General features: G+C 48.5%; 5 protein-coding genes across 5 annotated transcripts; 4 read left to right on the top strand and 1 right to left on the bottom strand.

The window, feature by feature from the left end:
* Positions 1 to 38: 38 nt before the first annotated feature.
* Positions 39 to 1,036, top strand: Pdw03_7277 (Electron transfer flavoprotein, beta subunit, putative; the record flags this gene model as incomplete). The annotated part of the gene is made up of 3 exons (XM_014678573.1): positions 39 to 89; positions 247 to 895; positions 954 to 1,036. 3 exons carry the CDS (start codon positions 39 to 41, stop codon positions 1,034 to 1,036), a joined length of 783 nt encoding a protein of 260 aa, XP_014534059.1.
* A 1,713-nt stretch (positions 1,037 to 2,749) lies between these two features.
* On the top strand, positions 2,750 to 4,972 carry Pdw03_7278 (SH3 domain-containing YSC84-like protein 1; the record flags this gene model as incomplete). The annotated part of the gene is made up of 1 exon (XM_014678572.1): positions 2,750 to 4,972. One exon carries the CDS (start codon positions 2,750 to 2,752, stop codon positions 4,970 to 4,972), a length of 2,223 nt encoding a protein of 740 aa, XP_014534058.1.
* Positions 4,973 to 7,925: 2,953 nt separating this feature from the next.
* Positions 7,926 to 8,545, top strand: Pdw03_7279 (Protease inhibitor (Tfs1), putative; the record flags this gene model as incomplete). Its single annotated transcript, XM_066101605.1, has 2 exons — positions 7,926 to 8,046; positions 8,142 to 8,545. The coding sequence occupies 2 exons, from the start codon at positions 7,926 to 7,928 to the stop codon at positions 8,543 to 8,545; spliced, it is 525 nt and encodes a 174-aa protein (XP_065956688.1).
* A 3,266-nt stretch (positions 8,546 to 11,811) lies between these two features.
* On the top strand, positions 11,812 to 13,702 carry Pdw03_7280 (Carboxypeptidase S1-like protein A; the record flags this gene model as incomplete). The annotated part of the gene is made up of 2 exons (XM_014678569.2): positions 11,812 to 11,937; positions 12,005 to 13,702. The coding sequence occupies 2 exons, from the start codon at positions 11,812 to 11,814 to the stop codon at positions 13,700 to 13,702; spliced, it is 1,824 nt and encodes a 607-aa protein (XP_014534055.2).
* A 2,564-nt stretch (positions 13,703 to 16,266) lies between these two features.
* Positions 16,267 to 18,160, bottom strand: Pdw03_7281 (PIG-X/PBN1; the record flags this gene model as incomplete). The annotated part of the gene is made up of 5 exons (XM_066101606.1): positions 16,267 to 17,078; positions 17,162 to 17,561; positions 17,650 to 17,728; positions 17,792 to 17,934; positions 18,011 to 18,160. 5 exons carry the CDS (start codon positions 18,158 to 18,160, stop codon positions 16,267 to 16,269), a joined length of 1,584 nt encoding a protein of 527 aa, XP_065956689.1.
* Between the last annotated feature and the right edge of the window lie 118 nt (positions 18,161 to 18,278).

Raw genomic sequence — 18,278 nt, forward strand, 5'->3', positions numbered from 1 at the left:
TCAGAAATTGGCCGTTGCTCGACTACTGATTACACAAAATGAGTGGCCTAAGGATATTGGTGCCCATCAAGCGCGTGATCGACTATGCGGTAAGTCAAACGCCAATTCAACTATGGCCCCTCCAAGTGCAGCTTCGGGCGACCGATGCTCGGAGCTGTACTTCTCAGTCAACAAGGTCTCCATGACCCTCACCACTCACTTTGGGATTGGGATATGATGACTGATACCCATGTCTGAACTTATCAGATCAAACCCCGCATCAACAAAGCTCAGACCGGTGTCGAAACCGTTGGTGTCAAGCACTCGCTGAACCCATTTGACGAGCTCTCAATCGAAGAGGCCGTTCGCCTTCGCGAGCGCAAGGGCCCCATTAAGGTCGAAGATATCCTTGCAATTTCCGCCGGCGGTCCGAAATGTGCAGATGTCCTCCGCACCGCCATGGCCATGGGCGCTGACCGAGCCTTCCATATTGACGTACCGGACAAGGGCGACGGTGGCCCGGAGCCACTGACTATCGCCAAAATGCTGCAGTCTGTCGTCAAGGAGCAAAATGTGAACCTCGTGCTGCTGGGTAAGCAGGCTATTGACGGTGACCAGGGCCAGACTGGTCAGATGCTTGCTGGTCTACTTGGGTGGCCCCAGGCTACGCAGGCCAGCAAAGTTGACATTAAGGATGAGGCGGGTACCGTTGAGATTACCCAAGAGATTGATGGTGGCGTTGAGACTCTCCGCGCCAAGCTGCCTATGGTTATCACTACAGATCTGCGGTTGAACGAGCCGCGGTACGCCAGCTTGCCTAATATTATGAAGGCCAAGAAGAAGCCCTTGGAGAAGAAGACTCTTGCCGATCTCGGTGTCGAGGATACACGGCGGCTGAAGACTTTGAAGGTTACTGGTATGTGCTTCTCGTGGCTCTGCAATTTGGTTCGTGGGAGTGAGCTAATGTTCTGTAGAACCTGCGCCACGAAAGGGTGGTGGCAAGGTCGAGGATGTCGATGGCCTGGTCTCCAAGCTTAAGGAGCTGGGTGCGTTGTAAATGCGCTAAGCTTTTTCTTGATTACCCTGCGTTTCTATACCATCGCCTTTGAAATGTTTTCTCTCTATGTTTGGATTCGTCGTGCGCATTTCCTCCACAGCTTTTGATGGCCCTGCTGTATGGCGAGTCAACTTGTGCATGCATTGGATGCTAGATCTCTATATAAATTAAAACCTGCTCTTTTATTATCGATAGTTTGTACTAGGTCCACTAGTTCCAACCGGTTGGCGTTCTGTTCAATTAGGTATCCTTTCTGTCAGCGTTTATGGTCGTAGCTCGCAGGGGGCCACACAACGGTAAGGTCGTGGGTCATGATCCGCCACAGCGGCGCTAGAGTGGCTAGATCTAGTCTGCGGTTGAGGAACTATGTACGAAGTAGTAGCCACCCCAGATGGGTATGACCTTGTGTATTCCTCTTCCGACCCAACCCTGAAAGGTCTATTTATTATATCTTGGCAAAGGCAACCAATCGGAACTCTACAGCGCCCGACTTGCATCCCAGGCCGAGGCAATACTTCCATTATCAGCCACAGTGCCCAACTATCCCCGATTGGTTGTGATGAAATGTTCCGAAAGCCTCACAGCTTGAAGAAATTTCTGAAGGATCGATTAACATTCCAAAAATCCCCCAGTAGGCAAGGGTATGGTACAATGATTTCCGAAGATCTCCATCTGGCCAAGTACATTAGTGTAGATGTGTTCTGAAATCAATACAAAAAGATGGTGGATTGTATACTCGGTACTCGGTACCCGGGGGGATAGACTAAATTTTGCCGGCAATCTTACAGCTGACAGGATTTCTAATCTCAAAACACTATTCAAGAAGGAGCACAAGGAAAGCCGAGCCGACGGATGCGTACATTACCTATAGCGTGGTCGATCTGCTCAGCCTCAGTTGAGCTGTCATCTATGGGATCCACTGGGGCTTGAATATGGAGCAGGGCAAAGGGATCGATTTAACAATGACAATGTCTTTTCTGTTTGGAAGGTCAAATTTTCATTTTTTTTTCCCGCGCGGATTACTACGGCGTAGAAATGTAGAAAAGTCCAAGGAAATGCCTTGAAACACGTTCTAGCCTAGAGACCAGGGCTTTTTTTAATTTTTTTCAGGTGGGGTTGGGAGGTATGTGAATGTCTGGACTGGTCATTTTTGAGAGTCGAATATACAAGATCTCAGATATTAGTTCAAATTCAATTATATCAATAGGTTGTCTACAAGAGTAAATAGTACCATGTACTCCATACTCTGGATAGATACATATACCGTAATGGCACGTTGAAAAAAAAGATGAAAAAAACCGAAAAAACCAGCTGATCCATGGATGATGACATTGCCCTCTCCGAACCTTGGAACCATGGAAGCCATCACGTTGTTCTAGTCTTAAATATTAAACCCTTCCGTCTGACCCGGATTGGAAATCATCACTCCTCTCTTCCTTTTTTTCTACCTTCCCTTCCTAGTAACGTTTCTATACATTCGCCACATTCCTCCCCGCATTCTCGGGGCAGATCTCACCAAATCCCTCGATCAACATTCCCGATCTCCAGAATCCGCTGGGATTCATGCTGTTCGCGGCGCAAGTCGTGTTTCAGATAGTACCCTGTTTATAGATCCCGCCTTAGGCCATTCGCGGCGCGAAGCGCATTTGATTCTTTGTTGCTGCTTCAGCTACCCTAAAACAACGCTCAAGCCTCTTCTAGCAGCCACTCACCATGTCTCCAAATCGATGGGAAAAGACGAAGAGCATCTCAAAAAAGGGATTTGACAAAGCATGGGACACCGTTGACAAGCTCGGCGGCCCCGTTAATCGCCTATCGCACAAGCTGGGCGCCGAAGCCTTCTGGCCCATGACACTTGACAAGGAAGCCGACAAAGCCGCGCGCATCCTACGTAGCTTCTGCAAAGACGGCTTCTATTCCCCCGATTCCTCAATCGGTACCGATGAGAATGGCAAGATCAACCGCCCAAAGGGCAAGCAGCGCGTTATCAAGAAGATCCCATCACAAGTCCTCAAAAATGCCAAGGGAGTTGCCATTTTCACGACCATGCGCACAGGTCTGTGGATGAGTGGTTCTGGGGGTAGTGGCGTACTGATCGGCCGCCTTCCCGAGACAGACGCATGGAGCCCGCCATCTGGCATCATGCTGCACACTGCTGGGATAGGTTTCCTTGCGGGCGTTGATATTTATGATTGCGTTGTAATCATCAACACCTATGAAGCGCTGAATGCATTCAAGAAATTCCGCTGTACGCTCGGGGGTGAGGTCAGCGCAGCCGCGGGCCCCGTAGGTATAGGTGGTGTCCTTGAGTCCGAGGTGCACAAACGCCAGGCCCCAATTTGGACATATATGAAGAGCAAAGGGCTGTACGCAGGTGTCGCCATCGATGGCACTATTATGATTGAGCGAACTGACGAGAACGAGCGCTTTTACGGCGAGCGGGTATCCGTCGACGAGATTCTATCCGGCAAAGTCCGGCATCCACCCCGCGAACTCCAAACCCTCATGCAGACCTTGAAGGCCGCACAGGGTGACTCTGACGTCGACGAGAGTCTGATCCCGCCACCGGGTGAAACACCTGGTGATGTGGAGCTGATGGATGACGGGAAATCGGCTTTCGGCGTGCCGGCCGTAGACGACCCCGATCCGTATGGAGTGAAGGCGCTGGAGGCGGAGGGGCTTTTCATCCGCGAGGCTGGTACAAAGGTGAGACCAAGCCATGAGACATTTGAATTCCGGCCCAACCTGGACAGTCCCATCTATAGCACTTTCTCGCGACGCAGCATGGATAGCTCGCCACGCAACAGCTGGCGCGCGAGTGTTCAGAGCTCCAGAAGCTATGCTAGTGTCGACCGTGGCACGCAAACGGATGACGCCCCGCTAACTGAGCCCACATCAGTAAGCCGTGCTTCTTCCCGCAGCGCGAAGGGATCGCCCATTGGCCGTTCACCGATGGATGCCTGGGCCGAAAATGAGGATTCTCACTGGGACACGATTGCTATCCATGGCGAGGAAGAGCAGGTTAAGGTCCGCCAATTGGAGGGTGATGAGGCAGAGGATAGGAGAGCGAAAGCGAACGCCTGCGAAGATGCATACGATGACCCCGAGTTTGAGGATGAAGATGAGCATTATGAGGTTCACGAGGTTGGAAATGCCACGGTCACACCAAGGGAGAGCGTCCCGCCCACGCCCACGAAGGTGGAAGACCAGACGACAGACGGTGACACCAAGCCTACGTCGCCGAGCTTCACCCGGGCTCGCCTGGTCACAATTCCCGCGCGCACCCCACCTGCCTTGCCTCCGCGGCACCCACGCCACCTCCCAGGCTCTGGCTCAAGCCGTGCCTCGACATCGCCCACGGGGCGCTCTTATTCAAGCCACAACACTTCGCCCACAGACGTCACGGAGGCGGCAGAGAATCTCGAACAGTTGGACGAGTCACCCAACGCGCTTCCTTCCCCGGAGAATGCCAAGACGTTACCTGAACTTCATATCACAAGCGATGATGAAGAGTTTGTTGACACGAAATCGGAGCCCGTGGCCGAGAAGGAGGAGTTCCAATCTGCCAACGGCGAACCAGAGATTGAAGATAAGATCATTACCCTCGAAGATCGCACTGCCACCGAGGCCGCCGAGCAGGAGAGCAAGACGTACAAAGAGGACGCGAAGGTACTCGAGCCCGAGCAATCTCCTCAACTCGAAAAGTCTCCCGATGTCCCCAAGCTTGCACCTAACATCGAGGGTACCCCGGAGGTCGAAGAGACCCTCGACAAGATCGAAGCTAAGCTTGAAGCTGAAATCGACCAACCCGAAGGGCAGAAGTCTGAGAAGTCATATTCACACGTCCTTGCTGACCGCGAAGAACATCAAGAGTCCCCCGGTGGGACCAAAGTCGATACCACCGATGCCACCTTGCCTCATGTCAGGGCTCAGTGATCTTGCGTTTTGATTGACAACTTTTTTTTTTTACTTCCTCTTTGTGCTTGCCTCGGCCTTCTCCTTCTCTTGTTTGCTCGAAACACACCTTTTCGCGATACCTCCTTCGCATTCCATACACATTCGACTCATCTGGGAGTTCATAGATCACCCAGGCTCCACCCTTCTATGCCTATCCCATACCCATCTCCCACCTTCCAAAAAGGGTTCGTCTTGTTGGCTTTTTGCCATTTATTTTAGCGTGTCTGCATTATAGCGAGTGGTGGATTATTTGCTTTTTTTTCCCTGGGTCAGATCGATTGGAAATGGTTATTTGGGTTCCTTGCCCTTGACTTGGAGAGCTTTCGCTCAAGTTGCATTATATCGTGTTTCCCGGACTCGGAATCCACTCTTTAAAACGCTTAACTTTGATTTTTTTTTTGGTTTGAAATCAGTCAATCAAATCCTTGTACACCAATAGTTATCTCATTCAGGTATGTTTGATGGCTACAGTAGCATGTCGCATCGTGACAATATCCCGATGTTGACCATCTCGGTGCCTTGGTGTCTTGTCGCCTGATACGGTAGGCCGCCATGATGCTTCACGCCCTTCTTTGCAGACTCGACAACTCTTTCGTTTTCGCTTTCGATGTTTAGAAATTGGGTCCTCTTCATTTTTCTATCATCGTATTATTTCAAACTTTCTAATCTGACCTGCTACTGGTATACTGTTGCCATTAAGGCTTTGCTGTTATTAAAGTGGAAAATAGCCCTAGAAACTTCGTGCGAATCTACTTTTCTTTTCCACAAAGAATGGAAAATAGAAAGCGGCTTGTAGTTCTACATATACCACATTGGCCACCTTTATATAGCTATATTGCATTGCTGATACCATTTTGATCAAGATTAATCGGGTTATAACTATCTTTCAACACACTATTGCTACGCAATGATTTACTCTCGCTGTGGCTTTAAATGGCTTTCTCCAATCAGCTATCTCGCATTTCTTCCACTATTGGCTCATTTGTAAGACAAGTTTTTGGTCAAATCAAAGAAAATTCTACTTCTAGAAAGCATCACTACACCACATCCGCGGTGAAGGATCAACTGTCATTTAAGGCTTCCTGGTAAATGACGGGCTTGCTCTTTCGATCTATCTCGGAGATATCAGCTCGGCCCTCAACACTTCGACTACATGACCTTAGCAACATTTTCATACGAAAAAATGTGGTGCGAACCATTGACCTCTCTCTTAAATCTCTCACTTCCGCCTTGCCAACTACAATCTTCCCAGCCAATACGAATTTTCCAGGTCTCTTGGCCATCTATCAAATACAACCACATTGGCTCAAGCTTTAGTGCGAAGCTTGCAAGACGACGTCGAGAAGTAAGTATCATGGCTGAGAATGCTTGTTTTCTGCTCTTAATTTGACTCGGAATACAAGGACCAAAGTTGAATATCTTCGTTGGGGACTCAAATTAGCCTTTGGACGTGCACAAATCAATCATTTGCAAATCTTCTCCCTTTCCCAAAAATGCCCCGTCGGGCTTGTGGAAGAAATTCAAGGAGCACACTCTTGAACTCCCCGGAAGATGACCCCAAGATATGTGCTTACTATTCACGCTGGCTTTACTTGGCCAAAATATTCCCGTGATTGTTGAAGCTGCAGCACTGGAATAATTAGCAGGGACCCATTCTAGGGAGTACCATGATCTTGTCGAGGCGTATGTGCTCGGTGACAAGTTGCTCGACGACAAGTTTCAGAATTCGGTTATCGACGCACTTGTCGAAAGGTGCTCTACACCTGATGCACAAGATGATTTTCAACACAATCCCGGTGGAAGCGCGAACAATCATGCATACAGCAGTACTACCGAGTCTGCTACAATTCACAAATTGTTTATGCCTGTGTATGTGGATATCGCGGAACCCAATTGGCTCTCCGAGGAACTTCCCAAGGAATTTCTCCATTCGGTCATTGAAGGTCTCCTGGAGAAAATAGCCACTTTTTCTGAGTCAGCAATCAATAGATCCGAAGATTATATGCACCCCTCGAGAGATTAACTAAGAGAGCCTTGGGTAGGCCTCGAGGTTGGATTTCAGCGTTTTTATAGCTAATTCAGTGTGGCAGTGCAACCTTTCTCGGCCGGGATTCTTTGACTTCACTCATCTATCAACTTTGTTATGTGTCAGTTCTAAACTAGTTGAGATAACGAGATACCTTAGGTTTGATGTTTGGATTCGTTTCATTTCTGCTGCAATTGCGAATTGATCGGCTCGCGTCGCACCTATTACAGCATTGGTCTCGAAAGACCATACCATTGTTTCTGGAGTATGTGAAGTCATTGTTACTAGCTTCAGTTGTATAATGTATGTTGACATGATCGATACCTAGACTCTAGTCAGTGAGACCAACTACTTTGTTCTCACAGAGCCTGAAATCTGCCATGATCCGCACACCTTCGATCCAGACGGATGGCTACGTGCCGCTGCAAAAGGGCAGCACCTGGATAGACATATGGTCAACTTTTCCTACGGCAGTCAGATCTGCGTGAGCATACACTTTTTACTTGAACCAATCTTCTTCCTTCTCGATCTCTAAACGACATGAAATTGCAGCATGGTCTATACGGAGCTGTTTCTAGAACTGGCGGCGTTTGTCTTCGTTTTGACATAGTTTGGGCTCAAATCTGGGATAAGAACTAGTTTACAACGCGCCCGATGAGTATTGTAAGAATTGATGCCGTGATAGCCGGTGTTTGAAGCCAATCATGGACAATGAAACGACAGATCTTATATCGAAGAACATTTGCACTTGCCGAAAAGGGAGAGACAGGTCAGAAAGTTATCTCCGCGCTAAGTCCGAAAGCTTGTGCGACTTTATTTTAGAACTCGTTTCGTGTTCGAACAGCAGGACACAACCTAGGTCTCTTCTCCCATTCCTTCATCGCGTCCAGGTTCAAGACATCCAAAATGCCTTCGGAAAACCACATCAAAGCGGGCTGGTCTCTTATCGAAGACAAGTCTAAGGTCCTTGGCTTGACCATTGGCAGTAATGAGAACGTCCAGCCAGGCACATGGCTTCCCCGCAAAGGTACGATTTCTTGGTCTCTTCTTCCCTTCTCCACCCCCCCCCCCCCCCACCGGCTGTGTAAAAACAATCGAAACATGAACTGAAAAAAGCCACAGCAGCTCAAGAGCCCCCGAAGCTCTCCTTTACTGGTGCCAACCCCACCAGCACCTACCTGGTTGTGAGCTTGGACATAGACGCTCCTTTCCCTTCCTTCGGGATCCTGGGCCCCATACTTCACTGGATCCAGTCCGATATCAAAGTCACCAGCGAGGGTGCACTCGAGTTCGACGCGCCTTTCGTCGCGAATTATATCGGCCCCGCTCCCCCACCCGTGAGCGCACCCCATCGGTACCTCTTCTTCCTGTATGAACAGCCTGCAGATTTTGATCTCAAAGCCTATGCACCTGCTAGTGGCAAGAAGCTTAGCAATTCAAATCGCATCCGGTATGATCTTGATGCTTGGGCAGAGGAGATCAAGCTTGGTCCTCTTGTGGCTTTCAACTATTTCACCTGCAACTAGCCGGTTCCTTGTCAACCTTAATCGGATTTATGGGTTGGTGAAGTTTGAAGGGGGGGTATGGCGTTTCTTGTAACAGTTCTCATTCTCGAGTTCAGGGTAACCACCCGGTCTCACTAATTCTCAGGCGAAGGATGTTCCACGGTTGCTTTGCTTTAGTTAAGTTAGTCAACAACTCTCAACTTTTCAACTTATGATCCTATATTGTAAATGCCAGAGGAGCCACAGATTTACCTTCTCTGGCATTCGACCGTACTAGATGCGATGCACAAAGTGCTTCCAGATGAGCCACTTGGCCTGCTAGATGTTTTCGGATATTGTTTTTCAGTCTCAGGTGTCGAAGGAGAAGGCCGGGGACATGAGAGAGACATTGCATAATCTCTTTGTGGATTGTTTGTCTGACAATGCCATTGTTGCAGTGCCATCAATGATTTAAAAGGGCAATCCGTTTCTCCCACAACAATATTCTGGGGGTTTTTCTCATGGGTGCTTCGTCTTTGGTTGCCTTTTGAATGCACACATAGAGACAGATTTAGTGTGGATCCTATTCATCGGGGAAGATGACTTCTAACAAGCCAGTGGATAAGCTGGCCGACAATCTGAAGGGTTTGGTCATCGGCGCCAGTGGTACAACCCCTGGATATCAACGTGGTATATTTCCCCTTAAATCAAATCAGTGTTGATGAAAGAGAGAGAGGCTCTTACTATATATCATTTGATGAATGACACCCCGTTATGTAGGAACAATCAAGCGGATGGTCGAACAATGTGGTGCGAAGTTCGCCTCGATGAACATCCGCGAATGCACTCATCTAGTGACAACCGAGGGAAATGGCAAGAGAAAGTTGAAAAAAAGTTAGTAACAAGTTTTGCATCCTCTGCTATAAGTGTCAACTAACAGGGTAATGTTGTTTCAGTCAATCGGGCTCGTGAAGTGGAAGGCTGTGAAATTGTGAACACTGATTGGCTGCTCAAGATGATTAAAAAGCATGTTCCAGGAGCTCTTCAGCAATAATACTCAAGTACGAGAAAAAGAAAGCGATCAAGCTCAAAGACAAAAAGCATGAGCAAGATGCTTCGCTTGGGGACGACGAAGGCAACCCTTCAAAGAAAACGACAGATGAAGAACAGATCAACCTCAAGAGGCTGATTGATGTGGTCGACAAGAGATACCCAAGATCAAGTAAGTGATCCTTAATAGGTTTCTTTTTCAGAGCTTGAACAGCTAACACATGGTTGGGTTTAGAGACCGAAGGTTTCTCCGTTTACCAGGACGATGCAGGATTGATATGGGATGCCACGTTGGTCAAACTTGGTAGCAATTAAAAAGTTCAAGTTCTGCGCATTCAAGTTGTAGTTGATAACAAGTCAGGATGGTTCCATGAGTGGAACGTCCAGCACCAATTTGATTCAACTAAGGGATCAAAATCAAGTGGAGCGTTCGGAGACATCAACTTTGCCAGATCTGCGTTTGAGGCGAAGTTCACTTCTTCCAGTGGTCTAACCCGGGAAAATCGAAATGCTAGCTCCCCTTCTGAAGCCTAGAATTTTCTTGAACGCATCACTGGGAGTCTCTAATCTTCACCATCGAGACTAGCCGCCCGTTGCCTGCAAGCGTTGAAAACGTTCTGACGATCATCTTCGAATCAAAAATCTTGGAAAACTACTTCAAATTCCTAAGCAGTCAAGGGCGCAGAGTTTTGCTTAAAAAGAAATTGGATAAGAGAATTCTCTTCATTGACATTGCAGTGTTAGACAAGCTGATGAAGCTCAGCGACCCTCAGCTGGCACCTGGCGACCACTCCATAACGAGGAAGAGATTCTGCAAGATCTATGAAAGCATGATGCTCACAGATCTTACCTTCTCAGATACCAATGACACTGCCAGACAGGAATTGGAATCTCTCGATCTTTTACTCAAGTTGCACGATGCCAGCGAGATTCTGGGAAAAACACTCCCAGCCTTCTTCATTGGCCATGAGCCAGGTATTTCAAGTACTTGGCTTGGCAAAAATGCTCCCAGGTATATATCCTTTGTGCCTCTCTATCGTAATTCCTTGGATACTTTCCAAAAGACCAAAGCCTGAAGCTGACCCTTCTTGACACTGAGGGCAAACTCGACAGAGTTCAAGATGCTCCGGGAGTTTGTTGAAAAATCTTTTAGTTAAATACACCCGCGTCAATTCGATGCAAGTTTCAATCAAACCATATTGTCAAAAGCCCAGTCTAACGCTTTCACATTCCTAGGAGATCATCGGCATATTCCGTCTCGAGCGTCCCGGGGAATCAAAGCGTTTTGCCCAGTGGAAAAGGGCAAACCTTGCTCATATTGGAGACCGGCGACTTCTTTGGCATGGCTCAACCTCTAGCAACTTTGCAGGGATATTGAGTCGAGGGCTGCGTGGTGATGGAATTGTCGGCACTAATGGGAAGCACTTCGTTCCTGGAGTTTTCTTTGCCGATATGTCCACCAAGTCGGCAGGATATTGATGAAAAATAGGGGAAGCTTTGATTTTGCTATGTGAAGTCGAACTGGGTACATCCTCGGATATTGCAGTTCACCATGTTGGCAGAACTGTTCATAGAAAGTGGCACAGTGCTGGATACATCCACCCAGATTTCACGGGGTGCCAGCTGCCAGATGTTCATGCCAGAACAACGGCTGCAGAGGGCACCTCAGATTATTGCCACTCAGAGTATTTTGTAAAATGCCCAGCACAGATTCGTCAACGGTATTTGTTCCACGTCAAGATTGAAATATCAAGAACTTCAGGGCGAAGATGTTTGAGGGGTTTGATTTGGGAGCTACAGAATGTTGAATTTTCCTAAGGGTCTGAATTTCTCATCGTGCAATACAATTTTGACGTTCCCCGTCATATAGGGTCGTGAATGAACATGAATCTTTGATGTTGTATAACAAAGATAGTTGGCCGCTTTTGCAGCCTCGTGACGTCTTCTGGGAGTCTTTTAGAATTTTTCTTTTTTGATTTTCTATTTACTTTGTTTGGCCGGCCTTTAGTTCAAAAAAAGACGGTAGAAGAAGTTAGAAAAAGGCTTAATTTATGAAATGGACTCTTCTACGTATAACCTCAAGGGAGTGGTCTAAGATAGCTAGGGCATTGAATATCAGGTGGTCTTGTCTTGGCACTTCCAAGGTTCCCCATTTCCCCTCATCCCGTTTTCACTTGGGATATGCGACTCACTACGTAAATTTTCTTGTAACTCTTCTCTCTTCTTATCTTTCTTTGCTGTCCAAAACTTTCCACGTTATGATATATTTTTGGACCGCCGCTCTGGTAGTAACTGCTGCGGCCCAGTACTTTCCGCCCATACCAGATGGGTTGAAGGTGGTTGAATCACAGCATCAAAAAGGAGTAAAGATTTCATACAAACAGGTGCGACTCCTTCCAAAGTTCAATGGGTCGTTCGTATCATACAATCTTATACTGATGAATGGCATAGCCTGGGATCTGTGAAACAACTCCAGGGGTGAGATCTTATTCGGGCTATGTCCATCTACCCCCAGGCTCTCTGGACGATGTGAATGTTGATCAAGACTACCCGATCAATACTTTCTTCTGGTTTTTTGAGGCCCGTCATAACCCCAAGAATGCGCCACTGTCCATCTGGATGAATGGAGGCCCAGGAAGCTCCTCTATGATTGGCCTCATGCAGGAAAATGGGCCCTGTCTAGTCAACGAGGATTCCAATTCCACCGAGCTTAATCCTTGGTCCTGGAATAACTATGTCAACATGCTTTATATTGACCAGCCAAACCAGGTCGGCTTCAGTTATGATGTTCCGACCAACGGTACTTTTGATCAAGTTCAAGGTGCTTGGAACTTGTCGGATTGGGTCGGGGTGCCCAAGCAGAATAACACATTCTACGTTGGCACGACAGCTAGCCAAGACAAGTCAACGGTAGCTAATAGTACTGAGAACTCCGCGCGGTCACTATGGCACTTTGCTCAGACCTGGTTCACTGAGTTTCCACACTACAAACCCCATGATGAGCGGGTTAGCATCTGGACTGAGTCATACGGCGGCCGCTACGGCCCATCCTTCACTGCCTTCTTCCAGGAACAAAACGAAAAGATCAAAAATGGCAGCATCAATACCCCGGGGGAATCACACTACGTCCACCTGGATACCCTGGGTATCATCAACGGATGCATCGATCTCCTAGTGCAGGAACCGACATATCCAGTGATGGCATACAATAATACCTACGACATTCAAGCCATCAACAAGACCGTATATGATCACGCTATGGATGCGTGGAGTCGTCCGGGCGGATGCAAAGACCTCATCACGCATTGTCGCGCGCTGGCCGCAGAGGGCGATCCGCAAATGCACGGCAACAATGATACCGTCAACCAAGCGTGCCACAACGCCGACAGGTTCTGTAGCAACAACGTTGAAGGTGCCTACCTAGAATTTTCAGACCGCGGCTACTACGACATCACCCACAAGAACCCAGACCCTTTCCCGCCGTCCTACTACTTGGGTTGGCTGAACCAGCACTGGGTGCAAGGCGCACTGGGAGTCCCTGTCAACTTCACCCAATCCAGCGATGGTGCCTACAATGCTTTCAAATCTGTTGGAGACTATCCGCGTTCTGACGTGCATGGCTACCTTGAGGACCTGGCGTACGTGCTCGACTCCGGTATCAAGGTCGCTCTCGTCTACGGTGACAGCGACTACGCTTGCAACTGGATTGGGGGTGAAGACGCCAGCTTGTTGGTCAATCATGCTGGTGCTTCTGGTTTCCGGTCTGCTGGGTACACGCCTCTGCGCACAAACGCCTCATATATTGGCGGACAGGTCCGGCAGCATGGCAACTTTTCTTTCACTCGTGTCTACGATGCTGGTCATGAAGTCCCAGCTTATCAGCCTCAGACTGCATATGAGATCTTCTACCGTGCGCTCTTCAACCGCGATCTAGCTACAGGCAAGATCAATACTGCACGGAATGGCTCATATACCACGCAGGGGCCTGTGTCTACTTGGCACATTAAGAACAAGGTCCCGGAGAGTCCGGATCCCGTCTGCTACATCCTTGCTCTGGAATCGACATGCACTAAAGATCAGATTGCAAGTGTGGTCAATGGCACAGCTGTTATTCGTGACTATGTCGTTGTAGAGGAGAAGTTGGAGTAACCTCACTTAATGCAAGCTTAATGTAGACTGTCGTTCTTTATGTATATAACAGGTAGATACATTAAATTACATATAGAAACGTGTGTTCTTTTCTCAATAAGCTCTTGTTTGACCATGTCCTCGCATACTTGGTGTCCAATACGTTCCTCGCCTGTAGCTTGGGGCACACATCTCGAAACCCACCTCGGTGAAGGATCGGTCAATTCAAGAGGTGAATGACACACAGGTAGGTATCTCCCATGTCTCCTATTTTGAACACGAGAGCATGATCCTAGGGATTTTGCAAGCTGCCACAGCCCTGTACCTAGGAATTGGATCCCATGGAGGTTCGTGTCGTGTAGGTTCGGGCCGAGCCGTTGTGACACCCGATTTGACGGATTGCAGCTCTGGAAACCGGGTCCCTGCTTTTTACCAGGTGTGCCTTCCCTTTTGGGTCAAAAATCGTTAAACATCCCAGTTCCCAATCGCCTTCAGCCACTGGAAAGAAATAAATATCCCTCCCTCTCTCACTTCCCTCTTCTTCTTCTTCTTCTTCTTCTTCTTCTTCTTCTTCTTCTTCTTCTTCGTCTTCTTCCTTCTTCCTTCTTTCACCCCTCCGGGCCTACATTGCACTCCGTGGTTCCCTAGACACCCAACACTTTTTTGAGCTTCCTCGGCTTCAGGTTCAGATTCAACATGTGGATGCAATTAGTGTCATCCTGAGGACTCTGACAGGTCTCTGTATGGGGCCTAGACTAGGCTGCGAATGATATGAAGTGTACATATGCGAGCTACTGACTGGCTAACTTCGGATGCTTGATGCGCTTAGCTATGACCGCGGATATAGACTGTACTTTTCCCAGTGCTTCAGTTGTCCGCCAGGAGCTGAACCAAGGAGCTCTGTTGTTATCTTCTTTGGGCCAACTTTTGGGACCTTTCCACGGAGCCCTCCGTGTCCCAGTACCTGTTCCCCCTTTTTTTCCTGTCTGCTATGCTTTTTAAATACTTCGACAGTAGCTTATGGAACAAATCTGATATTGTTCTTAAAAATTCTGTGCTTCAAACCTGGCTATAAACCTGTGTTCTCCCGGCTTTTCCTGTCAAGCTCCCATCCTTTTTCTTGCCTCTTTACATGCACCTTATCACCACAAACTGGCAGTTCCATAAACACCTGATATTTCTTTCGTTACAGGGAGTGTTCACAAATTTTGACCAAGTCTCCTTTCCCTATTCAACCAGATCAGACTGCTGAATTGTGGTACCTCGATGATCAATCTCCATGAGAAAATCTGCTTACCTTGGATATCATAGACAACTTATTAAATGGCCTTTACACGCTGTTTTGGCTGGCTCGCAAGAGTGTCACCACTCTCTACCTCTCAAAAGCCCCGACTGAGCACGGGTAAGATAGGACAGTTGGTGACATACGATGTCACTTCCGAGATGCAGTGCCCGCTGTTCGACCGACTGCGGTGGTGCTTTGAGCTGGACTCAATGTGCGCATACCAGTCTACGTGGGGCCCTCCTGATCAGCGCTCCAAGGATAGACAACAGTTCTGTCCAGAGAACGAGGAATCAGCACGTTAAGTGCAAGAACTTGTTGGTTCAATACCATACATTGCTTGACTCTTGACATTTTCTAATTTCGGTTCGTATCACAGTCAAGCACTGCTCAGACTGTGATACTTACCCTGTCATCCCCGCGGCCGCCGAGAAACGAGAAATGAGAAACCAAGGAACGAACCCAACCCATATGAGATGACACCAACCAATGCTTTGGCATGTCCTTTGAAGCATTAATGGGAACTTTCCTATGACTTGCAACAAAATGGTGGCCAAAAATGCCAATGAATCAAGATGACTGAGACAATGAGACCGGGACTGTGGAACAGCTACCACCACGACTCCAGCCATGCCTTATGCTAGCACTCTCTTGTACAAATATGTTCATTCTCATTTCAGAATCTGCATTTACGGAACATAGGACCCTTCTTGGCGACCGGATACCATCCTGAAAATATGGCAGATTTGCCAATCACTTGCAGGGGAGCTGGCGTACTGGTCTTTGGCATCAGAGTCTCTAGTGATGTACTTTCAAAGTCACCAATGCCAATAGTAATGGCCTCCAGCCTTCATAGATCCACAATCCCATCTTGCTATCATTCGTTAGTTTTATCAAACTACATTACAGGCTATCCAAAGCCCAGGGAACAAACTGGATCATTCATACCATTCTACCAGCAGCTAGAAACTCCAAGGACCATGTCACAGCGATTCAGCCATCATGGATACCCGCCACTTAATGCCCGGAGATCACACCGTTGGCTAAGGATGCAGCTATGCCGGGGAAACCACAGCCGTTCTGCTCTTTGATGTCACGCAAGAGGGCACACATCAAGAAGTCCACGCTCAATTATCAATATTGTGAGGGTCGCTCAAGTTGTAATACTGAAAAGGTCCATGCTTTAGGGTTCCTGCTTTAAGACTCATATAGACACTCGCAAGACGAACACTTTGAAATCAAGAGGGAAAAAAGGATGAGAAAGGTCAACGGTAGTGAGTAAACCACCGAGTATCATATAACCCTATTCTTCTTTCTTATTGTGCGCAGTCTCGGCCCGTTTACTTCCAGCACCAGACGGCCATGCAACACAAACAAGTCGCCAAAGCACCCACATGAACCCAAGAGAGATAACCACGCAAGTGCCAAGCTCGATGTGTTTACCCTGGAAGTAGCCATCTCCCGTAAGACGTAGAACCGGCACATCGATCTCCTCAACAAGACGATCACCCGCAGGCTGAAGCTGGTAGAACAGGGTTCGCGGACCGAACAAGCTATCCCAGCCGAGGTTTGAGCGGTCGAAGGGATTAATACCCATCTTCGTGTCGTCCTCGGTAGTACAGGCCCAGAAGACGACGGGCCAGGGAACGTGGGCAGTGCGATGCCCTGTTTCGGATGGCGGCAGGTAGCGCAGGTGTAGAGGAATGGTAGAAGTCCAGTTTGAGGGGTCTGGTATGCTGGCCACGTCTTCGGTTTCTGGGGGGGTTGTTAGTTCGAGGAGCCAGTTTGAGCCCCAGCGCTGAACAACCCAGTCCGGGGCTTCAAGATCCATTTCGCCTGCCAAGGCACGCAGAGCTACGAGTTTGTGTGACTCGAGGAAGAGTGGATCTGTTGTGGCGAGCTGGTATTGATCTCCGAAGATGGTGGAGGGGAGTGTGAGGTATGTGTGTAGAGCACAGGTTGCATCGCTGGGTGCTGGTGGTCGTTTGAGGGATGATCGGGGCATAGATATAGACATCGTTGGATGAAGACCAGTTGGGGGAGCGAATGAGACGGTATAGCTCGACGGTTCAGTGAGAGGTTGGTGACGGGAGGGGAATGAGAACATGGTTGGTTCTATAAAAGGGTCAGTCGAGCATTTTAGGATACCCCGCGATAGAAGAAAGACTAGCGACATGAGAAATGCCGAGGGCACATACTTAGCTTCTTGTCCTGTCCGACAACCGCTAACAGCCCGCCCATCTTGATCTCCTCTGGCTCAAGTCCTGCCTCGGCGCCCAAGAGACCGAACTCGATTTGATCGGCATCGGATGCTGGCGTCTGAAATTGATCGGTCCAACCGCCCGTCGGTGGACTAGTCCAGAGCCCGGACACAGTCAAGGCGTGCGAACTGCTGTCATAGTCGATATCGACCGAGTCTGCGGAGAGGAGAGCATCGGCCCGGGTGTGGCACTCGGGGCCATCTGTACGACTCTGATCACAGACAGTGTTCTGAATATATTCGACCAGATGCTTGATGGAAGGGAGGTGGGTGTAAAATTGTAGGGAGGCCGAGGAAGCGAATCGTGTCGATAATGGCGGGGGTGTGATGAACGATGCCTGTGTGGCAGATTACAGGTCAGATCGAACACATGCAAAAACGTGGACAGGGAGTTGTCCCGAAGCGAAAGAAAAAATCGCAAGATACCTCCTGCTTCGAACAACTCTTATATTGAGCGTCTTTGTTGGGCGCGACTATCGTGTGGAGAAGGGTGCACAGTGCCTCCCTATCGATAACCAAATCAATCAATCGCATTTCCCCCAACCCCAAGATGTAAAAAAGAGCTCACGAAGATGATTCCGAATTAAGCGGAGTATAATGCACATGCAAACCAGGTGAAACCCGGCTGCTGAATGGCACGACAGCATCAAAAGACCCCTCGGAGGCCCAGCGGAGGTGGAGCTCATGGGATTGCTCAAGGACAGTACGCAACTAAACACGACAAATTTATACCAGGTTAGCATTGTTCAATTCCCAGTAGGTTCTGCAGTCACCAATTCCCTCTCACCTCTTCTGGGAGCTTGTCTAGTCCAATCGTAATTCGATCCTCCCGCGCGGCGTCCAGGCCGCGGATGGAGAGGGATGATGCGGTTAAAACAGCTTGCTGCGGGTCGAATCCAGCATCAACGCGCTGGATTAGGGTGATTCTTCGTTTCATAGTTTGTGTAAATAAATCAAGGGATATCGAGTGAAACGAAAGTACAACAGAAATGACGAATTGCCAGGTTGGTTTCTCCAAGGTGTCACTGGTTTCTCCGCATTCGCTCAATTGGGTT

The sequence above is a fragment of the Penicillium digitatum genome, chromosome 2, assembly GCF_016767815.1.
Source record: "Penicillium digitatum chromosome 2, complete sequence".
Classification (NCBI taxonomy): Eukaryota; Fungi; Ascomycota; class Eurotiomycetes; order Eurotiales; family Aspergillaceae; genus Penicillium; species Penicillium digitatum.